The sequence below is a fragment of the Capra hircus genome, chromosome 15 (assembly GCF_001704415.2).
Source record: "Capra hircus breed San Clemente chromosome 15, ASM170441v1, whole genome shotgun sequence".
Lineage (NCBI taxonomy): Eukaryota > Metazoa > Chordata > Mammalia > Artiodactyla > Bovidae > Capra > Capra hircus.
Genome location: NC_030822.1, coordinates 8,830,177 through 8,847,599, shown reverse-complemented (window position 1 = coordinate 8,847,599; position 17,423 = coordinate 8,830,177). Strand labels below are relative to the sequence as shown.

Genomic DNA, 17,423 nt, shown 5'->3' with positions numbered 1-17,423 from the left:
TAGCTTTTAAAGGTGAACCTACTTGCTCTGATTAGTAGCGTCTGTCCTCTTCCACCTCTCGCTACTTGCTCTAATTAGTAGGTCCTCCACAGTAAATCCAACCCCTCTAGCGGGAGAAATTGGTACTGCCTGTCGAAGTGGAGATGTGTGATGGCTACACGATTCCAGATTGGGAGTTATTCCCTTTCAGCATATTGACAATAGAATATCACTAACTTCAGGTTTCCACTGTTGCTAATACCAGCTTTTGATCTGTGATTCCTTTTAAGATAATTTTTTTTCTTGGCTGCTTTTGAAATGTTTCTTTGTCTTGTATTTTTTTGTCGCTTCACATAGAAGCTACATATATATATATAATTATATAATTTATCCTAATTTGCATTTTTACCCTTCTTGATGCCATGCTTTGGTGCCTGGTTATTTGGCACTGATGAAACACCTGATTCAAATTGCTTCTCTTCTGCCCTATTTTCTCTTCCTTTGGGACTTCGAATGAGTATGTATATGTGTATGCATACCTTAGATTTTATCTTTTATGTCTCTTCTGTGTCTTCATGCCACATTCTAGAAAGTTTTCTCCAGCCTCTCTTTCCAGGTCACTAACTTTCTCTTTAGTTGTATCTAATATGCCATTAAGCCTTTTCCACTGAGGCTTTAAGTTTTCAATAATTGTGTTTTAACAACAGAATCTCCTGTTTCCTTTAGATCTATCATTTTAACAACTTTTAAGTTTTGTCAAGTTCCAGGCTTGGGTTTTATCTCCTTGAACAGAAAAGCAATGTTTTTACAGTTGACTCCTGGCACCTCAAGTCTAGTTGGTCTTCGCTGTCTCTGCTGGTTTTAGCTCATGCTATTGATTCATTGTCCAGCACTCTTGCCTGGAAAATCCCATGGATGGAGGAGCCTGGTGGGCTACAGTCCATGGGGTTGCTAAGAATCGGACACGACTGAAGAGACTTAGCAGCAGCAGCAGGGCACATTATGTGACGTGAATGTGCGCAGACCAGGCTGGAGTCTGTGCTAGCCCTGGTTTCCTGCCAGTTCCCTCTCTTCTCAGGAGTTCTAGGCTACCATCAGAAGGCTGAGGTTTAAATCTTGGTTTTATTATGGGACATTAGAAGTTCCTTGCCTTCATGGAGTCTCAATTTTACTTCCGTTTGAGGTAAGTATTAGGATTCCCTGGTAGCCCAGCTGGTAAAGAATCTGCCTGCAATGTGGGAGACCTGGGTTCAATCCCTGGATTGAGAAGAGCCTCTGGAGAAGGGAACAGCTACCCACTCCAGTATTCTGGCCTGGAGAGTTCCACGGACTGCATAGTCCTTGGGGTTGCAGAGTCGGACACAAGAAGTGACTTTCTCACCTGGTATGAGTAACTGGTGCCCAGACAGGAGAGAGAATTCTTCCAACATCCTACAGTTGGTGAGTGGTAACAGAATCTAGACTTCTCAAGGCTGCTTTTACCTGAGTTTTCAGTTTTGCAACTTGTATTTAGGGATCTATACCCCCATACACCTTGCTTCCCACGCACATAAGGAAGACTTGATGATCATTGTCATTATGTACTAATTATTATGTAGTAATCTTAATTACTACATTGAGAAGGAAGAATCTCAATTAGGTTAGGGTACTGAGACACCAGGGAAGGCTGGTGCATGGCAAGGGGAAGGAAGGCCAGATGGCGGATCGAACTAGAAGGGCTTGTAGGGTACTAGAGAAAGAGGCAGAAGTATCCTGGTATAAATGGTATACCCATGTCCTGGCATCCCAAATGAACAGGAGACTAGCTTCCTAGTTCATTCCCCATTCTCGGTTTTTACTGTTTAAGATCTGTCTTTCAACTCTTATCCAAGGGAACCAGCTGGGCTGGTTCTGAGATTCTGCTTTTATAGAAATCCCCTGTGTATGCTTTGGGAGGAAAATGGTTTAAAGGTGAGAAATACTGAAACTACGAGTGTAGCCAAGAAGATTGAGAGTTTGTGTATCCTGACACCAGACAATTTAGGGCTGAGATTTGGGGACATTATGGGCTTTGTGGAACAATGTCATTCACAATAGACATTTTTATAGAAAAGACCAGTCTTGGTGGAGGTCTGACTTCTTGGTTTTCCCTCAGCCTTGCTGCATACTCACTACCTTACCAGAAAATACATTTGCCAGGAAAATATACTTTTTGTGGTTACTTGTCTTGGCCCCTGCCTGGAGAGCTCTAATTCCAGCCAGTCTCCCTCCTCCAGTGCCTGTTGGGCCACGCTGACCTCTGGTTTCCTGCCCCTGCCTGACCCGTTTCCTGTGAGCCTGAGGTCCCTGACTGAGGACTGGGTAGATGGAAGGACGCTGAGGGCCACCCACGTTCCTGGAGGACAGCGTGACCTTCTCAGCCGCAGAGTTGAGAGCCCCATTGCAATGGCCCTGTTACTTCTAGGGGATGGAGCTTGGCCCAGAGCAAAGCTTTTGCTTGTGAAACAAGTATTCGTCCAGGAATAAGAAAAATTGGTTCAATTTCTATCTAAACATTATGTTTCTAATAGCGGTGAGAGAAGTTCTCTGTATACTGATGAAAGGTTGGCTCCTAAGTCAAGACTCGGTACCTGTTTGTCCCGTGGCTTCATCCGACTGTCGCTCCATCTTCCATAGCTTACAGTCTCCAGTCGTGGCTTATCTCTCCACGGAGTCGGCCACATCCCTGGGGTTGCGCCTCTCCTGCTAGTTCCCTGTACGCCAGATGGTGTGCTAAGGACATGATGGGGAAGGCTGACCGGGGCAGATACTGAACAAGTAGCAAAATGAAGTGTCATTACAGTGAAGTAGAGGTTGTCATGGGAATATCACAAGCAGACTAAAGACGGTTTAGAGAGGTTGGGCAGAGTGTCCCGTATTTTGACGTGCTGGTCCCACAAACTGTAAAAGAAGTAACCAGGTTTTGCATATGTGGGTGGATGTAATGTAGAAAAACTTAGAAGATGGCATTTGATGGAAGGTGTGTAAGTCTAGATTTTTAGAAAAAGGGATCTCAGTGACTGAGGATATGAGGATTATTTTGCAATGAATGAGAGGCAGCGGTCAGCCTCACATTGTCATACCTCCTGGCTTCTTAATATTTGATTTATTTTTTTTATTCTTCGATGCTTTACAAAGGTGTACAAAGTCTTATCCAGCATTTGGACTTCTTTTCAGACAGAAGGTTGGGCTGAATAGTTAAAGGTTCAGAATGTATAGTCCTAGGAACTTTTGTTAGAACTGCAATTACTCAGGCTCCACCCCAAAACCCCTGAAAGAAAGTCCAGTGATGAAGACTAGCACTGTGTCCTTACAAACCCTCTAAGTGATTCTGGTGGACTTTAAAATTCGAGAATCATGTATCTTGCCCATGGTTACTGGTGATGGATGTCCAAGGCAGCTGTCACTGTGAGCAGGTCGACGGTGTTTATAGGAAGTGATGCAAAGTAGGAGGATGGAAGAAATGAGTTTTGAACATTTGGTATGACCAACTTGGGGGAAAAATGGAAAAATGAACGATGTTCTAGAACAAGCCTTGGCAAACTTTTTCTGTAACAGGCCAGATAGTAGCTATATTAGGCCTTATGAGCCATACAGTCTGTGTTACAACTTTTCAGCTCTGCTGTTGAAGCACAAAGGCAAATATAGATAACGCATAAACAAGAGACCATGACTATGCTCCAATAGAACTTTATTTACAAAGACAAATGGAAGGCTGGCTTGGTCCCTGGGCAGTAGTTTACTTCTCCCTAGTCTAGCAGAATGACTTAGGTTTTGGTTTGTTGTTTTTAGTTTTGGTTTTTGTTTTTAGCAGCAGAATCCCTTTTCTTAGAACTATAAAGCAGGAGTCACTCTGATTGAAGAATCCACAGCCTACCTCTTCAATTTCTCCTTTTTCCTGAAGTGGACCCTAAGGTTCTTCCTAAGAACACGTATTAATGACACTTAAGTCCGGTGCTCCAACGTCTGAGCTTGGGGCCACGTAGGCATTGCCCTTGAATGAGCAGGTAGCCCTTCCTCAGCCAGTCTGGGCCTGTAACCAAGGTGTGGTGGTAGAAGGAACTGGGGGCCAGCCTGAGATCACGCCTGGGCCTGAGGTTCAGGAGGTCTCCTTTGCTGCATTGCGTGGTCTCTCTCTGCAGGTTCCAGCCAGCCTGCTGAGGCCAGTGGGAACACCCAGAGTACGAGTGGCCCATCAGACACCCCCCACACGCCCTGTGTCCAGATGAGGGGCCAGGCCCTCAGATACCGCAGCATCCACACCCAGCTGATGGAGATGGTGCTGACCTTGCGGCAGACTGTGGAGGATCACATCACGCGGCTGACGACCAGACCTCAGCGGCAGGACCTGGCGCTGGAGGAGCAGTGGCACGGCCAGGCCATCAGGGAGCAGGAGGCGCTCCTGGGTCGCTTATTGTTCCAGATCGTCAGCTTCCTGCCAGCTGGGGCCCCAGGCGACCAGAGCGCCCAACTGCCTCGCACGTCCACGGACTCCAGGGGTGATGTCGGAGGTGGGCAGCCGGTCCAAGCAAACAGGCACACTGGCCAGATGCTCTACCAAGAGAGTGGTTTTGAAAATACAGTGATCAGCTATGACCTGTCCAACCGTGGGATTGACATCTCGGCCTTATACCGCTTGAGATTCCGGGACTATGACACCTACCAAGGAAACAAATACCACAAGGACAAGAACACCTTGGTGAGGATGGGGGGACAGGCTTGAGGGCCCCCCTCACTGGGATTTACTGAGTCCTGTGCCAAGATCTGTGCGTCCTCATTGATTCTTCCCAGCCCCATGGAGTAGGTGCTGTTGTCCCCTGTAGGTGAGGGGGGGTGCACAGGAAAGTTGACAAGCTGGGTCTGGTTTCCCCTCCCGTCCTAGCTCTTATCTACCGGGAATCGCTGTGGTCACTGTGGTAAGTGAACCTGCCCTTGTGGAACTCAGGTCTATTAACAGATCTCAGCCACTGGGGAAACAGATGTGAATAACGTTCCCAAGAGTACCAAGGGGCTGCCTGCTTTGGGTGGTCAGGGAAGATGGTTTAAAGGTTGAGTCCGTCAGTCAGACGATGGGGGTGAGGGAGGGGTCTTCCAGGAAGGAGGAACAATATGGGTGGAAGCTTCAAGGTGAGAAGAGCTTGGAGTGATTGGGAAAGGAGGCCTGTGTGGCTTGAGCAGAGATGGTGAGCGCTATAACCGAGGTACGGATGGTATCGGGCCATTGTAAGATGTCAGGATGTTATCCCAATGGTGATGGGATCAAGAACAGGCTTCCAGCAAGGGAGGGTCCCAACAGCTCTCCAGCCAGAGGGCAGGGGGCTACAGTAGCCTCAGCTTTCCTTCTGTTCCCACCCAAGGCATATGTGGCCAATGGCCATTGGCTTTTCTGGGGCCAAATGAGTCAGGTATCCTGATCGGCCTCTGAGGGGCCGTGCCCCTTCCAGGAACTTGAAGGGGCCCTTTCATGGAAGTGGAGATGGCAGAGGTGATATAGGCAGGGCCTGGTTAAGGAGCCAGGCTCTGGGGCCAGTCAGGTGAGATGCTGCTCATCACCAAGGTCATGTGGCTAGTTTAGTTTTTTCAACCTTTCTGAGCTTTACTCTCTTTCAGCAGGAGATCAGAGCATTTTCTCAGGAGTTGTGAGAATCAAGGCAATTGACAGGAACCACTTAGTCTAATGTCTAGAATATAGAAGCTCAGTGAATGATGGCTGGTACATAATATAACTATTACTACTTATGTTGTGGGTTGGCCAAAAAGTTCATTCAGTTTCGAATAAAAATAAGACACTTGTCATTTTCACCGAGAACTTTATTAGAACAAGGTACTCACTAACTGAATGGGCTTTCTGGCCCACCCAATATGTGGCTCTAAAGAGGGAAGTTTGCAAGCTGTTAAGATTTGGGAGAATTTGTGGAATTTTTTTTCTAGTATTAAGGTTGTCAAACATGGATTTTATTGCCTCATGGAGCAGGGAGACCTCCATTTGGGCTCATCCAGATGAGTAATTATGACCTGTTTAAAGAGGTCCCTGGTGGGCAGGGCAAGAGGACTGACCTTCGATTCTGCCTATCTCCAGGGCTACATCAACCTTGGTACCAGTGAGAACAAGCTCTGTACTGATCTTCTGGCTGAGAGGGTAAGACACATTCCAGCCTGTGCTGGGACCCACCTTTAGGCCCAGGTCCCCCAAGAATGGGTCTTTTAGCATGTGGTAGACACAAGAATAAGACTTAGAAGTTTGAGGAAGGGAGTGGGGAAATAGCTTCTAGAATAGCACATCTAACCTGCTGACTGGCCTTGCTGTGTTGGGAAGTTTTCTCTGGATGGGTATGTGGTGGGTGAGCTGCCAAGGGAGCGTCTAGATCAAATCTAGGGTTGGGGAGGTTGTCAGACACTTCCCAGGGGAGATCTAGTTGTATAATCTTTGACACGAAGACTGAAGCTTCTGTTCATCAGGGAGCATGTAGCATACATGCCCACTTCCCTCTGGGCGGCCCTGGGTTGTAGGGCAAACACCCATGGGCATCCTAGGAGTAGGAGGAAGCCTCTTGGGCACCCCTGGTCCGGCCGTGCTCACTCTCTATTTGTTGACAGTTGAGTCAGAGTGACATGACCTACATTGATGAAGACCTACTGCAGTACGCTGATTGGAGAGGGCAACCATTGTAAGTAGCCCCTGAACCTGGGGTCTCCTGGTCTACAGGCACCCGTCCGCATCCAGGGAAAGACTCCCTGGTTCTCTGCTGGGTGCCTACCTATTTTGGGCGGTAATAACTTCTAGAAAATGCCTAGTGTAGACTATCAGAGCAGGCAAGCTGGTGTAGTAGAAACAGCACTGCTCTGTCATTCAAGAGACCCAAGTTTTTGTCCATATTCTTCACGTCTGTGTCTCCTGGGGAGTTGAGAACCTTGGTCCCTGTTCATCCTGTAAGGACCCTGAGGTTGCATGCTCTGCTCTCATGAAATCACTGAAGTCGAGGCTGTGGGGAAAGCCCAGGGCTGATCCTGGGAATGACTGGTCTGTCTGGGTCTGTCCACAGCCTGCGGAAAGAAGTGGCCCGGTTCCTGACCTTCTACTGTAAGACACCTGAGCCCCTTGACCCAGAAAATGTGAGTCTCTTCCCAGCCTTCCTGACACCCTGGTGGAGGACCATATTCTTGGGGACCTCTGCATTTCCAGAAGAGCCTCTGAGTCGGGGCCGGTGGAGGCCAGTGGGTCCTCGCTGAGGAGACTCCTTGCGGGGAGGGAGATGGCGGACCGATCCCTCTTACGAGGACTGGTTTTCAACTTCTGCCTTCTGTGTATCTTCTCCAGGTGGTCATTCTAAACGGCTGCTCCGCTGTCTGCTCTGCTCTGGCCATGGTTCTGTGTGATCCAGGTGGTAAGTCAGCAGGATCTGTGCTCCCTCAGGGACACAGCCCCACATAGGCAGGCATACATGGGCCCTGGGCCCTGAGGGAGAAGAGGGTCTTGACTGAAGACCTTTCCCCTGAAGCGCTGGGGTGCCTCCTGCACCAATTAGAGCATCTTCCTACTTCTTCTGCAGGAGTGAGGGATTTGAATTCCCATTTAGTATGGGCATATTACAGGCCTCCAGTCTGCCCCAGGAATGGTGACATCTGGAGCCAACTCTGTCTAGTATTATTAGTTGGACTTTTGGTCTCAACCCCAATACAGAGTGCCCTAGTCAACTGGCTTAGACAATGCAGATGTTCTATCTCTTCGACACACAGCAAGTTGTGTGTCTCTGGGGATTCCCAGGTGGCGCTAGTGGTAAAGAACCTGTCTGCCAATGCAGGAGACTTCAGAGACTTGGGTTCAATCCCTGGGTTAGGAAGATCCCCAGGAAGAGGGCACGGTAACCCACTCCAGTATTCTTCCTGGAGGATCCCATGGACAGAGGAGCCTGGTGGGCTACAGTCCATGGGGTCACAAAGAGTTGGACATGACTGAAGCAACTTCAACAAACAAAAACACCGAAATAAACTAGGTTCTAGATCAAGTAAAGCTTGAGAGATCTGTTCTTGGTCTCCTTAACAATGCCTCTGAACAATTTGAAATAAGAATCTCAGATTTCTTGATGAGCCTACTGCATGGGACACTTGTTACTAAGATGGCCAGTTTCACTGGAAGGTGTGGGTCCTTGATTAGCTCATCAAGGAGGCCAAATGGATGGAAAGAAAATAACACATGAAGTCACCAAGCCTGGAAGACCTGAGCCACATAGAGAAATGAGAGCCCTCTCTGTGTGTGGACCTCTGCCTCCAGTGTCGGCCTGCAGCTGACAAGACTTGCGGATGGCTCATGCTCTACCTGCTGCAAGCCTAGCTTGAGTCCCTGGATTCCAAGTAACTTGCAGCAGTATTCTCCCCTTTTCTCTTCTAGTGTACCCATGAAGAAGAAACTTGGGTTTTGTTTTCCTAAATAACATTTTTAAGAGTGGATTAGGTATAGAGCACTGGCTTATCATAGCTCAGATGGTAAGAAATCTGGCTGCAATGCAAGAGATCTGGGTTCCAGCCGTGGGTCAGGAAGATCCCCTGGAGAAAGAAATGGCAACCCACTCCAGTCGTCTTGTATGAGGAATTCCATGGACAGAGGAGCCTGGCAGGCTGCAGTCCATGGGGTTGCAGAGTTGGACGCGACTGATCGGCTAACACTTACACTGACGTATACAAAGCCTGTGGTGCAAAGCACTCACCCCTAAGTAGGAGGGATTACACAGGAAACCTTCTCTGAGGGGTGTGTTGCTGCTGATCTGGGGGACTGCACTGGGAGACCCTGAACTAACGGCACTGTCTGTCTGCTTCCAGAGGCCTTTCTAGTCCCCACCCCCTCCCATGGGGGCTTCGCCTTTAGTACCCACCTGTATGCAAAAGTCAAGCTGGTTCCTGTCCACCTGGAGAGTCAGGTCAGTGTCAGTTCAGTGTCGACTGTTTCTACCGACCCAGGCAAGGGAACGGTCTAGACATTGCCAAGGTGGAGGTTGGTTTTGCTTTTCTCCCGTATAAGTTACGGGAGAAGGATGGCGAAATTGGGCCGAAAGGGCACGTGGGACTAGTCCCTGGGTATGAAGGGAAAGGATTGTTCAGGGTTTCTAGGAATGAGGAATCCAGGCCTGGAAGCTTCCAGATATGTGGTTCTCAGGCTGGATCTGTCTTCCAGGTCACTGAGGCAAACGACTATCCTTTCCAGCTCACTGTGGATAAGCTGGAGCAAGCCCTACTCAGGGCTAGGATTGAGGTGAGGTGGGAACCGGGTCTTCAGGGTGGGCACTGCTGCTCCGGAAAGGGGCTGAATATGGAGACAGTGGGATAACTTGTTCACCAAGACAGTGTGGGTGCCTTCTTCAAAAGAGGCAGTGTCCCAGGGCACATCCCCCGAGGAGCCCTGAGCCTGGCTGTGGGCCCCCAGAACTCCTTCCTATTCCCCTCTGTGGGCACCATGATAGTTGCTCCTCCAATTGCCCACTGAGCCCTTGATGAGGGGTCCGATCCTACTCAGTGCCCTGGCCTTGACCTTCAGCTGAACTTGATGTGGAGGTGAAGGATTTGTCTTCACTTGGTTATGCTTGGTTCTTTTCAGGGGAAAAAGGTCAGAGGTCTTGTGCTAATCAACCCTCAGAATCCTCTGGGAGACGTCTACTCCCAAGACTCCATGATGGAATATCTGGAATTCGCCAAGAAGTATGACTTCCACCCCCTTGAGATGAAATCTGTAGGAAGGGTTCCCATCACTCACAGTCAAGGAGTCAGAACCGGAAATAATATACCCTAAGTGTTCTCACTGTGTAGTATACTTTGTGCAGTCATGGACAACTAACCGAAATGGACATGAAGGAAAAGGCACCCATGTGCTCACTGCTTCAGACTGCCACTTCCCTCCTAGCCTTCGCCTGTGTGCACATAGCCACATAACAGTCACGCACCCTGCTATTTCCCACCCCTCATAGCATAAGCTCTTCCTGCATCCATTTCCCAAACTCCTTGGCTTGAGGTGCCGAGGAAGTTGAGTCTCTCTAGAATTTTCCTGTCCCTGTTTCTAAGAACATGGTAACATCAGTTATTAATATCTCTGAAGTCTGGAAATTGCCTTCTTAGGGTAGATATTCTTCCACAGTCAAGGAGAAACGTATATTCAAACTTCATAACACATCCAGACCAACTGATGGTGGCACATGGGGACAAGAGGAAGAGTGCTGGGGGTGCTCTCCATGCCAGCTCTAGCACGGGCTAGGGGAGGGATTAGCATTCTAGCTCAGAAACCAGTTTTCTTCCTGTGAAACAGAGGTAACAGCACAGCTTCAGACTGCTGAGAGAATAAAGAAGATGAGGCAGGTGTGCACTTAGCCCACTTCATATCCCTGTTTGAACCAGACCCTGGGTGGGAGCTCTTTTAAAAAAATTTTTTGTTGTTTATTAATTGCACTGGGTCTCCCTTGTGGCTCAGAGGTTAAAGCGTCTGCCTGCAATGTGGGAGACCTGGGTTCGATCCCTGGGTCAGGAAGATCCCCTGGAGAAGGAAATGGCAACCCACTCCGGTACTCTTGCCTGGAGAATCCCATGGATGGAGGAGCCTGGTGGGCTGCAGTCCATGGAGTTACAAAGAGTCAGACACGACTGAGCGACTTCACTTTCACTTCACTTTAGTTGTACACACAGGACCTAGTTTTCTGACCAGGGATTGAATCTGAGCCCCTTGCATTGGGAGCCTGGAGCCTTAGCCACTGAACTACTGGGAAGTCCTGGTAGTGCCTGACTATACCAGAGGAGATGTCTCTGGGACGCCCAGCCCCTACCACGGGTCTCTACTTGATGGTTGAAGTGTGGGGCCAGATGTTCTCACGCATGTCCCTCAGGTCCTGTCCCTTTCTAGTACCCCCAAGTCAGGATAGAAGGTCCCCTCTGGTGAAGGAGAGACCCCCTTCTACCTTTCCACACCTCTTGGAAACTTTGGATGGGCTTCTGGGGCCTTAGGAGTGTCTGATCTGTGTTCAGAAAAGCCTAACAAGTGAAGTGTGAGTTACAATTGGAGCCTAGATAATCGTTCTCTTTCACCCAACCTGCAGGTACAACCTCCACGTGATTGTAGATGAGATGTACATGCTCTCGGTGTTTGATGAAGCCATCACATTCCGCAGTGTTCTGAGCATGAAGAGGTGAGTTGGTCTCAGCGGGAGCTGGGAACGAGAACCGTGAAGCTCCTGCTTTTGCAGGGTGAGTCCATGGGCAGTAAACTCCTTTGGCTATGAGCCAAGAATTGAGCTTAGAGCCCCCAGGAGTGTGAAAGTGAGCAAAGCATCATCTGTCCTCCAAAGTGTCTTCTCTAAATGCCGCTTTGTACATGAGATAGTTTTAAGAAGAGGGTAGAATGAGCATGGTCAAAAGTCACGATGAAGCCCTACAGAAGGTCAGGGCTTCTTGACAAGTAGTGCACAGGGAAAGAAGAGAAATAGAGGAGAACTTTCTTAAGGGTTGGTATTTGGCCCTAGGACAGGATCCATCAGGCAAAGCAAGAGAAGAGCATGCCTAGTGGATGGAACAGTTTCACCAAAGGTGGGGCAGAAAGAAATAGGTGAACACATCTTTGAAATGTTTGGAAAGTCTAGAATTGGTGGCCCACTTGCATGAGGAACCAACTGCCAAGGAGGTGGCTTTTGGACCTGCTGTAGGAAGACCCCGAGCCAGGCTGAGAGTCCTCAAGTACCTTCAGTGGGCACTTGAGAGCTCTCCCATCTGGTTCGGCAAGGATACCTTTTGTTGACTTCCTGGCTTAACTGGGGCAACTGTGTCTTGGACTTTGGGTCCCCAGGCCCTTCTGCCTAGGAAGGCCCTCAAGGCCACCTTCATCTTCCCTTCATAGACTGCATGTCATCATCCCTCAAGTATTTCTCGATCATCTTGACTCTTTCCTTTCCAGTTTGCCTGACCCCAACAAGACCCACGTGATCTGGGGCGTCAGTAAGGTGAGCCCCAGCCGCCTGTCCTTGGGTAGGGAAGGAAGTGGAGCCAGGAGCGGAAGGCAGACCCACCGGGTATCCCCTTCCCTTCTTCTCTTCCTCTAGGATTTCTGCATCTCTGGCTTCCGCTTTGGTGCCCTGTACACCCACAACAGGGAGGTGGCCTCTGCCATGAGCTGCTTCGGCTACCTCCACAGCATCTCTGGCATCACCCAGTACAAGCTGCGTCAGCTGCTTCAGGACAGAGGTACTGAGCCCCGTCCCAGGCTGGACATCGTGGCCACCGGGAATTTCTGGGTCTGCATGGGCCTCTGACATGGCTTCAGTATACTGAGAGCCTGTTCACTGTCTCGGGTTTAACAGTGGCAGGACGGGATGTTTATAGGAGGGCAGATGCAGTTGGGTATAGAAAGAAGACAGAGATGCTGGTCTAAAACACTGACCATCTGACAGCTTGTGCTCTGCCTGCAAAAGGGATAGTCAGTTGTACTCTAGGACCTGAAGGTGGGAACTTCAGAGACTGGTCTTTACATGAAGGTCAATTTTTCCTTTCATGCAGATGCTGCAGTTGGTGAAGAATTTGCCTGCCAATGAAGGAGATGCAGGTTGGATTCTGTGTCTGGAAGATCCCCTGGAGGAAGAAATAGCAACCCACTCCTGTATTCTTGCCTGGAAAATTCCGTGAACAGAGGAGCATGGTGGGCTACAGTCCATGGGGTCGCAAAGAGTTGGATACAACTGAGCCCTGAGCATAAACCTGGCTTATTTCAGGCAAAGATTACCAAAGAACAGCCTGACTGTTCAAATACGACTTTAATTCATCTTCCAGGGTGGCCAAAGGAGAGGCCATTTGGGCAAGCTGGTGCTCCTACATCTATGGCACCTGAATTTACCTTCCCTCTCAGATCTTAAGTGAATGCGGCTTCAGAGGGAATTTCCCACCTTTAATACCATGGTTCAAACTTAGATAAGAGCTCCCTTTTAAAAATTCCCTATCATAGAGCAGATGCCAGGCCCAAGGATTTAAATTGAGAGCAGGGATACATGAAACAAAGTTATCAGATAAATCTGATTTAGAAAACAATCTGCTTTCAGCTTTGGGTGGAGAAAGTGGTAGATAGGAGAAATCCAACTGGATGCCTCCCTGCAAGGTGCCAGGCCCTCTGATATTTGGTGGAAACCAGATTCCCAGCTTCTTGAACACTGGTTCTCAATCTTGGATGCACATGGGAATTACCTCATGAAGTTGCTCAGTCCTGTCCAACTCTTTGCAACCCCATGGACTGTAGCCCACCAGCCGCCTCCATCCATGGGATTTTCTAGGCAAGAATACTGGAGTGGGTGGCCATTTCCTTCTCCAGGGGATCTTACCTACCTGGGGATCGAACCCGGGTCTCCTGCATTGCGGGCAGACGCTTTACCGTCTGAGCCACCAGGGAATCCCTCCTGGAGAATTTAAATACCGATTTGTAGGGAATTAGGGAATTTAGTCATTCAGTCATGTCCGACTTTTTGTGACCCCATGGATTGTAGCCTGCCAGGCTCCTCTGTCCATGGAATTTTCTGGGCAAGGATACTGAGAGTGGGTTGCCCTTTCCTTCTCCAGGAGATCTTCCCAATCCAGGGATCGAACCCAGGTCTCCTGCATTGCAGGCAGATGCTTTACCATCTGAGCTACTAGGGAAGCCCAATGTGTAGGCTGCATCCACAAAGATTTTGAGTTAGATGTCTGGGGATATAATCTGGTCCATTATGCCTTTTAAAATCTCCCCAGGTGGTTCTTAAGTGCTGCCAGTGCTGAGAATGGTTGTGCTAGGATCATCCCCAAGCATAATGAGGTTCTTCACAGTCCATTTGTTAGGGTCTAAAGCAGAAGGTGCAGAGAAGGCAATGGCACCCCACTCCAGTACTCTTGCCTGGAAAATCCCATGGACGGAGGAGCCTGGTAGGCTGCAGTCCATGGGGTTGCTAAGACTCGGGCATGACTGAGCGACTTCACTTTCACTTTTCACTTTCATGCATTGGAGAAGGAAATGGCAACCCACTCCAGTGTTCTTGCCTGGAGAATCCCAGGGACAGAGAGGTCTAGTAGGCTGCCGTCTATGGGATCGCACAGAGTTGGACACGACTGAAGTGACTTAGCATCAGCAGCAGCAGCAAAGCAGAAGGTGAGGGAACTATGAGTAGCAGCTACTTGCCCAGTTGACAACAGCAGCATCAACCCCATTTAGGGGACACCTCAACTTCTTGCCTCAAGGGTGTAAATTCAAACATAACTTGACTACACAACTATTGAGAAGCCCAGTATCCCCACCTCACACAATGGAAGTGATGTCGTGGGTGGTGGTGTTTAGTTGCTAATCGTGTCTGACTCTTTGTGACCCCATGGACTGTAGCCCTGAGATCCTCTGCCCATGGGATTCTTCAGGCAAGAATACTGGAGTGGGTAGCCATTCCATTCTCCAGGGTATCTTCCTTACCCAGGAAACAAACCCGTTCCTCCTGCATTGGCAAGTGGGTTCTTTACCACTGAGCCGCAGGAAAGCCCAAGTATTAGATACGATCAGCTCAAATACGATGCAGTCAGGGTTGGATAGAATCAGCAGGCATGAAGCCCAGGGAGGGAGCATTTGGTCAGGAGCCCTCTGGCAGATCTCAGCCCTGAAGTATGTAACAGCTCTCTTCCTCCATCCGCTCAGAATGGATTGACAATATATACCTGCCCAGTTATCACTTCCGGCTGCAGGAGGCTCACAAGTATGTCACTCACAAGCTAAAGGCATTGAAGGTCCCTTTTCTCAATCGTGGCTCCGGCCTCTATGTCTGGATCAACTTGAAACAGGTGAGCTCTGGGAGTGAAGACGGGTGTTAAAGGGCAGATCTGCCGGCTGGGTCTTGAGCTCAGCTCTGTCTCTCCTCCCCAGTACCTGGACCCGTGCACGTTTGACAAAGAGCTGCTCCTCCATCGCCGCTTCCTGGACCACAGGCTGATCTTGTCCCCGGGCAAGACCTTCATGTGTAAGGAGCCTGGCTGGTTCCGCCTCGTCTTTGCAGCCAGGCCCCACCTGCTAAGAAGCGGTGAGTGGAGCTGACCTGCCAGTCCTGGCATCCTTCACAGATGCCCCAGCCACTCCTCTGAAACCCAGGAGTGGAGTCACTCCTTATTCACCTTTAGCAGCCTACATAGCTCCAGTCCTTCTAGGCCCTCTGTTACCACTTTCGTACCTTCAAGTGAAAGTGAAAGTCGTTCATTCATGTCCGACTCTTTGTGACCCCACGCACTGTAGTCCATGGAAGTCTTCAGGCCAGTATACTGGAGTGGGTAGCCTTTCTCTTCTCCAGGGGATCTTCTCAACCCAGGGATTGAACCCAGGTCTCCCACATTGCAAGCAGATTATTTACCAGCTGAGCCACAAGGGAAGCCTATATCTTAAAGCCCATATCTTTAAGCTCCTTTGCAAATGAGAACTGTTAGACACTTGAAGTATATTATAATTTTGGTATGTCAGGCCTGTGTCTGTCACTGAAGAGGTGCTGCGACTGTAAGCTATCCAGAAATGGAGCTCTGCCCATGCAGAACTTGCCAGCTACTAGGTGAGATAGATAGCACGTGATCCGGAAGGCCCTGTGTGCTATACTGTGGAGCTGCGATTCTCCTCTGAAGGTTACAGAAACATGACAATCATTTTATCTATTGCATCTCAACACATGCAGGTCACTGTTCTACCTGCTGGGAACATAGCAATGAATATTTATGTTACATATCTTTTGGGCTAATGTGGAAAATAGACCGAGGGAAGGGCCACTATAGGCAGACAGAAAATGAGGCCAAGGCTATAAGCTGCTGCTGCTGCTAAGTTGCTTCAGTCGTGTCTAACTCTTTGCGACCCCGTAGATGGCAGCCCACCAGGCTCCCCCGTCCCTGGGATTCTCCAGGCCAGAACACTGGAGTGGGTTGCCATTTCCTTCTCCAATGCATGAAAGTGAAAAGTGAAAGTGAAGTCACTCAGGCGTGTCTGACTCTTAGCAACTCCGTGGACTGCAGCCTACCAGGCTCCTCTGTCCATGGGATTTTCAAGGCGAGAGTACTAGAGTGGGGCGCTATTGCCTTCTCCAGGCTATAAGCTAGGTGACAGGATTTGATCTTGAGTCATGAAGGTAATCTGGCAGGCAGGGGCTGTGACAGTGAAGCCAAAAGGAGCCATGGGGGACGTGGCAGGAAGACTTGGAAATCTGTCCCCCGAAAGGGAAGGCTCAAGTGCAGCCTCCCTGAAGCAGAGGTTCTGTGGCGGTTTACTAGGACCTGCATGTACCTGGGGCCCATGTGCACACCCGCTAAGTATTTCTGTCTTCATTTGGACCCTCTAGCCATGCGTCGGTTCCAGCAGGTGCTAGCAGAGCAGGCGCAGGAGTGCAGAGTGAAGCAGCTGGAGGATGCAATCAAGGAGGAAGTGTCTGCCTCCCAGCCAGAGGCTCCAGCCAGTCCCGCTCTCAGGAAGTCCTGATGTCAGCCTCGGATCTGGAAGGCTGGCCGCTGGCCTGGAGCTGTGACCAAACAGTGGGCTCCTCCGGGCATGAGTGCGTTTGACCCACCATCAATCAGCCCGCTTAAGCATCTGTCATTTTGGAAGCTTTACATCTTCTTAGTCTCTAGGAGCCATTGTGTATGTGCAAAATGTTTTTATGGGGATTCTGGTGGGAAAGCCTAGAGGAGGAATAAAGGGAGCTCTCTGGGCCCCTGTTTAGGTGGGTTAACTTTTATATTCTGTATCTAATAAATTCCATATTCTTTAAATTGCAGGCCTGTTTTATTTCACATTCTTCATATGACCTTCTGGGAGCTAGATGATTTTAAAACTTAATTTTTAATTAAATTTAAATTACATATTAAATTTAGTTTTGAAATTCTAAAGCAAGTAAAGCAGGTTATATGTGAAGAATACTTTCTAGGGCAGGCCAGAAAGGAAGGGAAATCATGATCCCCAATTGGCTGAACATTTTCTAGGTGTTGGATGTAGTGTCCCATAGGATCCTTACATAATCACACTCACCTCAGACACGTGTGGCTACGTGGTAGAGTGAGAGGATAGTTTCAAATGTTTCCAAATATGAGTTCTCTCCATTTTTGCCTTTTTGAAAGGCTTTTAAAATGAATCTCTGGTGATAAGCCTGAATGAAGTCTTCCATTTTCATCTCTAGGGTTTTCAACTGTTCAAATCATACCTCCTGAGCATTTCTCTGCAAAACATTTGCACATCTGAGCTTTGGTCTGAGCATCAGAGTGGTGAAATGGGCAGAGTGGGGACTACCACCATTTTATAGATGTTGGAAGAATTATTAGCAGCCACTGATGGCTTTGATCAGTCACTTGGGTTTGGGATCATCCTCACTCTCTTGGGCAGCTTTGCAAGCCCACCAACAAATCCTGATTCTTTAAGACTTTTTGACAGCAGGCAAGTTTCT

The 17,423-nt window shown here is 48.9% G+C and overlaps 1 protein-coding gene across 1 annotated transcript; it reads left to right on the top strand.

Annotated features, from left to right (window-relative positions):
- ACCSL (1-aminocyclopropane-1-carboxylate synthase homolog (inactive) like) lies at nucleotides 4,156–16,636 on the top strand. Its single transcript, XM_018058958.1, has 14 exons — nucleotides 4,156–4,696; nucleotides 6,077–6,136; nucleotides 6,595–6,665; nucleotides 7,041–7,110; nucleotides 7,316–7,382; nucleotides 8,815–8,912; nucleotides 9,167–9,244; nucleotides 9,587–9,687; nucleotides 11,070–11,159; nucleotides 11,921–11,966; nucleotides 12,066–12,207; nucleotides 14,660–14,802; nucleotides 14,885–15,038; nucleotides 16,329–16,636. The coding sequence occupies exons 1-14, from the start codon at nucleotides 4,223–4,225 to the stop codon at nucleotides 16,463–16,465; spliced, it is 1,731 nt and encodes a 576-aa protein (XP_017914447.1). The 5' UTR covers nucleotides 4,156–4,222; the 3' UTR covers nucleotides 16,466–16,636.